Source organism: Dermacentor andersoni, chromosome 9 (assembly GCF_023375885.2).
Source record: "Dermacentor andersoni chromosome 9, qqDerAnde1_hic_scaffold, whole genome shotgun sequence".
Classification (NCBI taxonomy): Eukaryota; Metazoa; Arthropoda; class Arachnida; order Ixodida; family Ixodidae; genus Dermacentor; species Dermacentor andersoni.
In genome coordinates, this window is record NC_092822.1 from 34,839,033 (window position 1) to 34,851,686 (window position 12,654).

The 12,654-nt window shown below is 46.9% G+C and overlaps 1 protein-coding gene across 1 annotated transcript; it reads left to right on the forward strand.

The window, feature by feature from the left end:
- The first annotated feature begins 2,163 nt into the window (after positions 1–2,163).
- Positions 2,164–6,078, forward strand: LOC126527779 (uncharacterized). The gene is made up of 2 exons (XM_050175651.3): positions 2,164–2,820; positions 4,037–6,078. The coding sequence occupies exons 1-2, from the start codon at positions 2,527–2,529 to the stop codon at positions 5,156–5,158; spliced, it is 1,416 nt and encodes a 471-aa protein (XP_050031608.1). The 5' UTR covers positions 2,164–2,526; the 3' UTR covers positions 5,159–6,078.
- The last annotated feature ends 6,576 nt before the right edge of the window (positions 6,079–12,654 follow it).

The window sequence follows — 12,654 nt, forward strand, 5'->3', positions numbered from 1 at the left end:
CTTGACTGCGGGTGTGTCAGTAGATTCCTGTTGTACATATGCTCATAATAAACTTCAGCAAACTTGAACTTCATAATAAACTTGAAGGCAAATCGGACATTGATGCATTGTATTTTTGAACATTTATTGTACACATACAATATATGTTATACTTTGCAGTGCTACAGAGCGTATTTTGAAGCTTCCCCCTATATTTTGCACCTTTACTTACGTATGTGTTGTGTGGCCCTCAATGCAGTTCATGTTGTAGCAGCTCCTTTGTCTGTGTATCGCACATTGGCTTAAGCTCGTGATATCCACATACTTCTCTCACATATACAAAATAAAGTTGTACGTAGTCCTCAGTGTTACAACAAAAAATGAAAGTAAACAATCCGATCGTGGAATTGTGTTTATTACAGTGATTCCTATGACAGTTACTGACAAGTTGACAACTTGAACTGGTCAATCGGTCCATAGCCTCCTCTATTTTTCAAAAATAAAGGAGGCTAAGATCCGTCATGGCAAGGAATTGTATGTATACATAAAAAAAGGGGGTGTGTGCGTGTTTGTAGTGGGGGTATAGGATTAGGGCGGTACGAAAAAATGTACCAACACCGTCCTCTAGACCCATTCCGTTAGGGTACCGTAACAAAGCGTATTATGCATAAAGTTCATACAACCAACTCTGATATTACTACACACGCCAGGCGACGCGGGCTACATTTGTCATGAGGCATTCGCGATTTCACCGGATGCCCTCCATATTATTCTCGTTAATCGTGCTCACTGCACCGAGGCAAAAGAAAGATCATGGGCGCAGGTGCCTTTAATGTATCTCGACCTTGCGAGGCACTGCTGCGCGTGCCAGGGGAGCTGTCCGTGCAAACACTCCCTGGCACACACCTGCCTCGGTGGCCCCAACCTATGTACCGTTCTGCTTCGAGCTTTGTTCCCCGCACTGTCCCTTGGGTGCCCTGGAGTTCCTGCGCCGCCTGCTTTATTATAATCTCGGGTGCTCTCCTGAGACTTCCGTTTGTCGGTTACATGTGCCCTACAGCTGGGTCAGTACTTTAATAATAAAAAAAAACCAATCTATCGTCACGACGATAGATCGCCAAAGCGGCTTTTGCAACATACCGCGCCCGTGCGAAGAGAATTACGGAACGCCAACGAGGAATCTGACCATAGCATCGAGCTCGTAACCTCGTCGAGTAACACTCCTGCAACAGGCGTGACCGCTGAAAACCGCATACCGCCGGAAACTTCAACAGGATCATCCCTCGATTGCATAACTGCCACCTGTACGGCCAACATGGACCACACCCACACCTTCCCGCAACATAGAATAAAGAGCCAACTTATAAAGCCCAAACACACAGCTGCACGCACACATCACGACACTACAAGCGAGACGCCATGCTGCTACGCTGCTACTGCTGCCGGATTAAAACTGACTACTGTCACCAAGTCTAGCAAGCGTCTCAGGAGCTGGCAACCTCGCGCGTAGCAACATGGCGGCGCTCTTGCGGTTCCCGATTTCAATGCATGGGGCCTATGGGTAGCTTGTCCTGTAGAGTCAGTATAGTAACTCTATGCTCCTTCCCTCCTAGCGGCGCTCCCCTGGTGTCGAGACCGGCGCCTGCACGCATGCGCGTCCCTTCGACATAGCAGGCGTGCATGTCATCGGGCCTCCGCCTTGCGCGCCGGCGATATCCGAATGTACCCGCGAGGTGCACCTCTTGCGATATGCGCTTTGGCGGCTTCGACGGGCAAAACTACGTGAAGGGCGTTTAGAAGCGTGAACTTGCGCGCGCCGCTGCGGCTGCTTTTTGTCGAGTCACGAACGCTGACGCATAGATAATTATTGACGCATAGGGCAAGTCATTTCTTTTTCTGTACTGAACTTTCTCGCGGCCAATCTTCGTTGTTCGTTTATTTTAACGAACTTTCTCCCGCGGAAGAGCGTGGCAAACAACGCGCTCTATAGAAGGCGAGAACCAAGGCGAAAATGAACTCTTGATTTTCGTTGCACAAACGAAGTTTTGCCCGTCTAAGCCGCCACAGCGCCAATCGCAAGAGGGGGACCTCCCGCCGGCGCGCAAGGAGGAAGCATGGAAACATTGCACGCTCGCAGTGTCGGAGGGACGCGCATGCGTGCAGCCGCCGGTCTCAACACATGGGGACGCCGTTAGAAGGGGAGGAAGGGCGTTTCGCCACGCGCTCGCGCAGCCCGGAATATCTTGTGTGCGAGTGTACGCAACAAAGGAACAAGCCCAGTGTATATGCATCTGCTGCTGCGGGATCCGCGGTATATGTAACGGCAGTCGCCGACCATAACGAAGCAACTGTTCCTCGCCGCGTTGCGAAGGCCATCAGTGCGATAAGTGTTCCCCATTCTACGCGACAGTGCATGCAGGGCTCATCTTATCTCTCGTTGACGCTGATCTATCTAAAGTGTATCACCTCACGGATTAGCGATAAGCTCGGCATAAAAGGCCACTGCGCTCTGTGGTGAGCGTAGTATTCGGGCCTGAAGACGACGCCATGCCGGATCACGGACGAGGACGGGTGCACCGTTTTCGCGACCACGTCGTCGCCGGCGTCAACTGGCGACCGACGCGATTCGTCGACGAGGTTCCCAGTTCACGTGTGTGCGGCCTCTGCCTCATGATCCCAAAACGGATGGTGGTGTTCCCGTGCGGTCACACTCTGTGCCAATCTTGCCACGCAGCCAGTTTAGAAGGGGGCGTTGGCCAGTGTCCGTTGGATCAAGAGGCATTCGAAGAAGCGGAGTGCGTCGGTTACGAATTCCCTGCCAGGAAAGCAAACGCCGTGAAGGTGAGGGGGAAAGAAACAATTTTTGTCACTTCTTTTCTTTTCTTTTGGGGGGGGGGGATTCGGCGGCAGGCATTTATGCATTAGTATTCGTATAATTCCGCTGCGGCATATCTGTACGCCTGACGATTAGTGTGCCCCTTTTGCCATTGCCGAACAGTAAAACGCATATTCACCCTCACCAAATGTTACTTTTTAGCGTCTATCAAAACCAATAGAACAAACAAACTGACTGTAGGGAAACACCGGGAAGGCGGGAGATGTCGAAACGTTGGCTTCTGCTTTCACCTTGTTCTCGTTTTGCTCAACTTCACAAAGTGACTGTAGGCTCGCCTGAAATATTCTGTTGGAACTCGGTATTTACTGATTTCTTAGTGTCACAGATAAGAGAGAAATAACAAAAAGGCAATATACTTTGATATGGGCGACGTGACACTGACGTTTTGGGGTTGTTCCTGCGCTAAAGTCAAAGGGAAGCTGGTGACAATTAATGACTTCAGTGACAATTCAGCAATACTTCACTGATAGTCAATCACTTTCTATGCAAACATTATCCTTCTTTTCCTTGAAATTTGCACTGAAACATCAGAAAAGGAGGTTGGGTACACTACAAAATATATTCACTAGTCATTCTTCTAAAAGATAGTGTTGCTTCTGAACAACTACCATTTCTGCAAATTTTTACTGTTAGACATTCCTTAACCGCCACAATTCCCCCCCCCCCTCCCTCGCAACCGCCCGCCCTATAACAGCTGACTTGGCCAGTAATGGGTGACCGCGTTCATTTGAGGGACAAGATAGCATGCGAAAAGAAGATGGCGGTCTCCACTGCCCAAGAATGCTCCTGTTCTCGTAGATGAGTTTGGAGCTAGAAGAACGGAAGTGTGGGCGTACTTTCCTCGATTCTCGCTTACCAAGGTTGACCCTTGTGTGGCAGTAGCTGTCTTGCTATTTAGAAGCATAATTAAGTAATTCGCTTTGTCGTAGCATTCGTGTTTCATGCATCTTTGTTGTTTAGACAGCGAGAGATATTGCTTGTTGATTTTGAGCATATTTGCTGATCCCCATAGAATCTCTCGTATACGCTGCTTCAAACCGGAATACACGTAAAGTTACGTTCTAAAAGTTACGGTCAGCGATGCAACGCGCCTTTAGTGAAAATATTTTATTGCCGAGAAAATGTAATGTGTGTTAATTGTTTGTTTTATTTTCTATTAAGGTGTACTGCTGGAACGAAGCGCACGGTTGCGAGTACACGGGCACCATGGACCGCATGCTGGAACACTACGAAAACGAATGCACATTTCACACCGTGGAATGTGTGCGATGCGGCGAGGGAGTCCAGCACAGAGACCTGCGGACGCACTACGCGGCCGGATGCATTGCCGACGTTTCTGCAGCGATCACGGAGTCCTCGGATCATACAGCACCGACCCTTGCAGACGTGAACGCTGCCCTTGAAGACGTGAAGGCGATGTTGGGATGCCTCAACCACGACCAGCTGCTGCCGGTGATTCAGAGTCAGCTGAATGAGCTTACGGAACAAGTAAGAAGGCAGGAAACCAGGTTCGCTGAGATCACTCGCGAGCTCGGAGAATGCGAGCACAACTTAAAGGGCGAGATGGCTCAAATCGCCGCCACGATTTCATCGAACGTGTCGCACCAGCGGACGTCTCGGGAAAATCCGGAGGAGGAAGCCAGCACGTCGAGGTCGCTGTCGTTGAGCTCGGAAAAGGCGATGATACATCGAAAGTTGGAACGTTTAGCGCACCTGGAAAACTGGCGGGAAACTTCCCCGAAGCCTGATTGCAGCCCTGTCATTGCTCACTGTGGGCATGCGCGTGGTGCCATTCCCCATTTCGCGAGTACGCTGTCGACAGCCGCGTGGATTGAACGAACTTGCAGCGTTGAGTATCTGCTGACCCTGGAAAACTGTGAGGACATGATTCAGTGGCCGCAACGCAAAAAAACGTTTGCTGAGATTACGGTGTGGCATACGAGGGACACGTACTTTACGATCACCGTCAACCAGTACACCATTTCATCTACTCTCGCTGTGCAGATCGTGTTTAACGGGGTGCTGGTTGACTCTAAGTGTTGGCCGCCTTATTGGAGCGTCCACGCGCTGCATAGCGTAACACGCGATCAACGTTCGTTGGCTCCCAAGGTCAATCGCTGTACCTGCTATCGCGATGTTGACTCATTGGCCCACTACCACCTCGATTTTTCTATAAGAGTTCCATCGCTGAGAGATGACGGTTACCTCCGAGACGGAAAGTTAGAGTTTGAAATCCTCCTGACCGATACAGAAGCGTGCAATCGGATCAAAGGAACGCGCTAACGTCCGTCATCGCACAATGTGTAGTGCACTGCTGACTCCTCCTTTGCACTTCCCAAAATGTGTCACATGAGCTAAACGAATTTTTATCTCCTTTCTAATAAATAAAGTGGGCTCCGCGAAATTTATTTTTAATTTGGATCCTTAGTAACTCTCAAACTAGAGTTTTCTTTACGTTGCTGGCCGTTCATGTTGCTCTTTATTTATTGAGCTAATACAGTTTTTGTTCCTAAATATTGTGCTCCTGTTGTGCTCCTCGAGTGGTTTCTGACCTTATGGCGTCCACCTCGATACTGTTCCATCCATTATAGCCGTGCCACAATTAAAGCGATTGATTTCAAGGCGACGTTCGTGTTTCATTCTACGCTGTAGCACCACGCGTTGTCCTTTCTCCGAAATTCCCGGCCAATCTCGACGTTCGCAGTGCTGAGGCCCTCGTCGATGGCTTTGAACCCTGCTTTTCAGCAAGCTTTTTCTACTCGGCCATTCATTACCGGGGCATTCAAAGTTCTAACACAGACACAATCAGGCCACGGAAAACACGGGGAAGACGGAAGATCGAAATTCAAGATGATGAACAAAACGAGAACAAGGTGAATGCCGGGAGCCAAGGTTTTGACAAGTGGATTCGTCTTTTTCAAGCCGACATATGCTTTCCTGCCACAGTATAGATAGGTAGAGATGTTCTAAAGGGGAGAGGGGGTAAGGCGGGTGGTTGCGGCAACGATCTACGGTGTTATAATAAAAACTACAATAATAAATAGAAAAAGACACGCACACCACACTATTCTGCAGTATGTTTCAATACCATGCATTTCTATTACACACTGCTCTATTCCATGCTTCAATCCTTCTATATAGAGCGTGAGGTGTGCCTTTCTTTTTCTACGTCCTTTGTGTCCCCCCCCCCTATCCCCCTGTGTACATCAAGCCCTGTTTTCCATGAATAAAATTCATTTGAAGTCCGGCGTTGGTGTTGTCTTTCTATTCTCGTCCGTGTTCAATTGTGCGCTGGAACGATGTTTCATATTGCCTATATAGGTTGAAATTTAGCATAGGGAATAGATTATAAAGCTCCCTCTGCAACGTTTATCCCTATTGGTTGCAATGTCTTGAACTTATGGATAAGGTATGATTCTTTGTACTTTCTGTCATGTTCTGAACGGAAATTTGTAAGATGCAGAGTTTAAAGTCATCAAGGTTATGACCTGGTTGGTTGAAATTCTCGCCGACGGCTTTGGGAAGCTCTTTAGCTGTGTCCGCACGATGTCCGTTTAATCTGGCGGTCATTGATTGTCACGTTTCACCGATAAATTGTTTCTTGCAAAAGGAACATTCGAGCATATATATCACATCCGAACTTGCACAAGTAAAGCTAGTTTTGAGTTCGTGTGTATAACAATTTGCGGTGCTTTTAATTTTGATTTCACTTTGAAGGTGCCTGCAGCTTTTTCATCAGGGGCGACAAAAAAAATATATGCTTTTCTGACGGGGTAAAGTTGTTGGCTACCTTTTGCGTGGATTAACATGTCTTTAAAGTTTCTATTGCGGCGATAGGTAACCCTTGGTACATCCGGGAACGCTTTTCTCAGACGCTGGTTACTTGATGATATTGGGTGGTATTTTCGTAGGATATTTTTTTTATGTTTGGAAGTGCATTACAATATTTTATTATAAAGGCTGGCGGTCTGCCAGATTCTGGTGTAGGTGGTTTCTTAGCTAATTCCGACTGTCTCTCCAATCTTGACGCGACATCGTAAGCTCTATCGAGAGCAACTTGTGGATACTTCCTTTTTGCTAGCGTTTTAAGGTCGCTGAGGTGGTGGATATACCTGTTGTCTTCGCTGCATATTCTTATTCATTTCGCTGGTCCGACGAAAATTCCTTGCTTGCAGTGTCGCGGGTGGTGACTGTTGTAGTCTAAAAAATTATGGGTTTTTACGTGCCAAAACCGCTTTCTGATTATGAGGCACGCCGTAGTGGAGGAGTCCGGAAATTTCGACCACCTGGGGTTCTTTAACGTGCACCTAAATCTAAGTACACCGGTGTTTTCGCATTTCGCCCCCATCGAAAAGCGGCCGCCGTGGCCGGGATTCGATCCCGCGACCTCGTGCTCAGCAGCCCATAGCCACTAAGAAACCGCGGGGGGTGACTCATCATCATCATCATCATCATCAGCCTGGTTACGCCCACTGCAGGGCAAAGGCCTCTCCCATATTTCTCCAACAACCCCGGTCCTGTACTAATTGTGGCCATGCCGTCCCTCCAAACTTCTTAATCTCATCCGCCCACCTAACTTTCTGCCGCCCCCTGCTACGCTTCCCTTCCCTTGGAATCCAGTCCGTAACCCTTAATGACCATCGGTTATCTTCCCTCCTCATTACATGTCCTGCCCATGCCCGTTTCTTTTGTTGACTGTTGTAGTCTAAACATTGCTGGCTATCGGTAGGCTTCGTTATTCGTAGGTTCTTCGTTGCGTTTACAAATTGCTGATCGACTACGACGTCGAAGTTGACTACTGAAAGGAAGCGTTGCGGACTTCCTCTGAACAGCTTCGTGGAAGATAATTACGCAGGACATAGCGAACTGAGAACAAGAATAGGGGATTTTGCGTACGGAGTGCAAACTCTCCCGCCGGTGGTGACGTGCTTAATTAAGATCTAGATTAGAGATGGAAATCTTGTCCGTATTGCTTTCCCACTGAGGCCGTTTGGTGACGCTACTATCGCATGCGCTCTAGTGCGTGGTAATGTGGTACTTTTACCTTAACGCGGGATTCCTCTCAATTTGGGAAAAGTAAGGACACCTCATTTTGGTTTCTCACGGCTCCCTATACAGAACCCCCACTACTGACACCTCGACGATTACGGCTATCAGTGAAAATTTGCTCATTTCATTCTTCCAATTGGAAGTCGGCGACCAAAGAATTATTCAAAAGGATGGACAGTTGGGCGAGTTGGTACGGTAACATGATTTTGGCTTCTAGCGCGAAGTGAAACACGGACACATCCTGTCTCGTCCTTTCTGTGTCCGTGTTTCACTTCGCGCTAGAAGCCAAAATCATGTTAAACAATTATTGTTGGTTTCTCAAGAAGACTCTAGACAGCATGCATTCATTTTTTTCCTTACTAGCGCAACAATTCACGTTTCTTTAAGTAACTTGATGTGTGCCAGCCGAGACATGCTCCATACATAATGCGAGAAATTAGGGTATTAAACAATTTTTATTCATTTCAAATGCTCTAAGAAGTTTACTTCCTTTTTGAATCCACAGCCACGGAAGCTAAAAGCCCACAATATAATGTTTTTTTTTTCTTTTTTTTACCTACAGCCTGTTCTACAAAGTGACAGTCCGTGTTCACGATAACGTCCCCACGAAAATATGCTGCAGTGGCGCGAAGTTTCATTTTCTGCCTGTTTATGTTCTCAAGCGCATACTTGGCTTATATCAATTAGCTTTTAAGAAATCGTACTTTAACGCCCAAGGTTTTCCATCAACTCAAGTTTACATTTAGGTTTTTATTGTGTGCAGGATAAGCAATGGCACATGAATGAATGAATGAATGAATGAGAAAGCTCTTGTTTCTTCTTGAACAGCGAAACAGGTCTCTATGGAATTGAATGTTGTAGCTCGACAGAGTTCCGGTGCCCACGCAGACTTCTCCGGTTGCACATTATATCGTTTCCCTGTATACAAATGTAAGTCGGTCGATGACGCACCGAAATACTAGTTCGCGCGCCTCTTTATGCATCACATCGCATTGACTATTTATCATGGTTAGGTTTACCACAGTCGCTTGAATCTCGGTTTGCTGTGCCTCACCTATACATTACGCCGTCCTCGAATGGTTGCGTATATGATAAGCTTCTGATGCGTCACACTGCCAAGGAAGAGCCGATTGCGCCAACCAGTGCGCCTGGGGATCGAAACCGCGACCCTCCAGAAATGATAAGTGAGGAGCATAGCGCACGAAAGATCGCCCTCCTTGTGAGCTTGGAAATTTGGGTGGTGTGTTGCACGTCATCTAGACAAAGACATTTGAGGCATGTGTGCATGTATATGGGATATCCACGGAAGGTAATGCTATAGCGGACAAACACGACATTATACCGGGTCATTAATTTTAACGTTGACATAAATTATTTTTTAAAATCGCCTGTCCAATTTAGCAAAGATCTATACATATTGCGCTGAAAAACTAGAATGTGTATGCATTATATGAACGGAAAACCAATGCGCATAATTGACTAATAACAAAATTTCATCGAATCAATGTTCAACTAATTATTTCAGCAGATATATTGCAACGCGTGCACTGAAGCCAGCGATTTCACGGGGCTCGTCCTCTTGCGACGACATATTGAGAGCAGCACCGGTTTTGAGACAAGCGCAGTCAAACTTGCGAAACAAAAAACACCGATCCCGGCCGCGGTGGTCGCATTTCGATGGCGGAGAAATGCGACAATGCCCGTGTACCGTGCACACATATGTGCAGGTTGAAAAAACCCCGGTGGTCAAAATTTGCACTGAGTCACCCACTACGGTTGCCTCACAATCACATCGTGGTTTCGGCACGGAAAACGCCAGAATTTGTACAAAGATCACACACACACACACACACACACACACACACACACACACACACACACACACACACACACACACACACACACACACACACACACACACACACACACACACACACACACACACACACACACACACACACACACACACACTGTCAAAACTGATGTCATACGGAAAATTCGTTCCTAGTGAATATAGCCGTACAATTCACCGGCTACACTTCGCAAATAGGAACATGTGGTGTAATTGAAGTAGTTTAAAAGCTTAATCACAAAAGCACTGTTAGTGACACGTTTACTTAGCTTGATTTTTTATGCAAATAATGTCTGCTTCTGAGACCAACTACAATGCGGAATTGTGGAACGTGCCATAAGTGATTCGTAAAGATTACCTCAAATATACAATTAAACATCCCGTATGTATCACAAGCATTAAGCCTCTCCCGGGTCGATGTTTGCTGTGAGGCGTCTGCCGCTGCTTCAGTAGATGCGATATCAAAGTAGGAGATACTTCAGAAAGCTTACCTGTTCACCCCTCTTATGGAACGCTTTTAAGTTGTATCCGACTATAGTAGCGTTTTTTTAATTAACTCTGGAAGCATTATACAGAAATATATATTTGCGGAACAATCCCAGTTATTTTGGATCGCTCGTTTACTGCTCTAACCAGGTAAGTGCCACAACCGACACGTATAGTTATTTCAGAAGTTACGTAACGATGCGTGGCCACCAGTCGCGTATTACGCCCACCGCGAAAAGTTAGAAAAACATCGACATAAGCACAGCAGAGAAGTGGCTAGGTTCGGCGGCTCGAATGATAACTCTAGAAGCGTCATTCAGAACACATGGAATTGACCGGCACTTCCGGCGGCGTTTTCTCTACTTCCTTTTTAAATAAAAAGTTTCTGATCCATAAATATTTTCATAAACAAGCGCTAAATTTGTTAATTTTCGCTTTTCCTTCTTGTTTGGCTGTTGCCTGGGCTCACTCCCTTAGTAGATCGCATAATTTCTCAAATCCTTGCGACTCTTGTTTCCAGTTGGCAGTTTTGCGCGAAAAGAGCTCTACAGTTAAGGAGAAACCAGAAGAGTCAGCGGGTGACAGTCATATAGCTTATGAGTTTAACGGTTATTGTAGGGTTTGATGATGGACGCTGTCTCGCATTATATTATTTTCCACCTTATGTAACACCTATCAGGGGTATATGGTTCAGAGGATTTGTCAGCGTCGCGGCGAGCCGTCACTCGTGGAAATAATGAAAAAAGAAGAAAAGTTTAACGGAATTGGCGTCTTCTCTGGCCGCAACTCATTCCACGTGCATACAGATCAGCCGACCATGAACTGAATCCCTTTTCTGCTCCCTCGATCAGTCTGAACCAAGAAGTTTGAACTAACGAAGCAAAAACGATGCGCGTGACCATTAAATAGACGGTGACAACTCAATGCATCTCGATTTAATCGCGCGGGCCCCGAATTGATGGGGAAACTGGCCATCTCATCCCAGGAGAGGCCGATAACTACCGCCATCCAAAATGAGTGAGAAAGGCAGCAAAATGTTGACCGCCGAATACCTGTCAAGTCTCAACATTGATTTGGCGGCGCTTTAGGAATGTGTGTGAGAAGTGGTGACGTGCGCGGGGAAGGGGGCAACCGGGCCCCTCCGCCCCCCCCTGGGTACTTGCCTGCGGCTGAAGCGATTTCGGAACCGGCCATCGCGGGCGACGGACAAGCGCAAAGGCGCGGTGGCTTAATGCCGCCCGCGATGCTCCCGCAGTCCTCTCAGCATTATCATCATCATCAAAACAAAAACATGGCGGCCGCCTACAGGAGCACCAAATTCTATCGTCGGATACAACTCAAGTCTGCAGTGAAGCCCCGCCCACGCCGTCATAAGCGCCGGCCTCTGTTCCTCCGCGAGGCTGCAAATAGTTGAGACTTCAACTGTCCCCGTAACCTAATTAAGGCGGTAACCCCCAAAAAATAAAATTATAAGCGCGTCATTTTCTATGTTTTCACTCGTCTATTATAGTGGACCAGTGAAAGCCTAATTCTTTATTGAACTAAAAGAAAACGCACGCTTCATTGCAAACATTTATTGCTAACTTTCACTTCGGATGGCAGTGAAGTTTGATGAGTAAAACGGGGTCAGAAAGGAAATGAACGGTGCCGCCGACTTTTGAAGAGTGAAAACCTCAGACTTCGTACACTTTGTCCGTGTCTATTGCACACGTGATCGCATTCGCCGATGAAAAAACTGTTAAGAATAGCAGACGCTCCGGAGGTATCACTTACGACGCCATTTTGAAAAGGTCGCATGACGATTATTTTGTTTGCTTATGTGATTGGCTGGCGGAGTAACGATCCCGCGCGGTAGTGTGCCTCGGTTGCCAACTGCGGTTTCATTAAGTTGTATTCTACTATAGTGTATAGCATCCACATAATATAACGTAGTATCTGTTAACATTACGTAGCGTCAGTATATTAAGCACTAACGCAAGCTTGCGTGTACACCACATTACCGTCGCAACCGGCAATTCCCACGGTTTGTATGATCGGCATGGCTTTTTACGTCAATACGGTATCTTATAAAAAGATCTCGTGAAATACTTTTGTACCATTTTGAGAATATAGGCTGTTTACATTAACTAGTATAGTAAGTAATGGATTTAACATGCGCTGACTGATAATAATAACTTGTCGCTGACTAATGTCGATGGTTTATCGTCGGTCTCATCTATCGTGCACAATGGAGGTGCTAAGCCCGCAACGCCACCTGTCAAAGCTTTTCGTCACTCGAGCATTGTGAGAAGCCTGGCAGTTGCCAGGGTGCTGTTCCTCCTGCAGAGCCGGAATGCCCTTGCCTGCTGCGTGGCGAGAATACATCGTGACAACGTGCAGTAAGCACACCGAC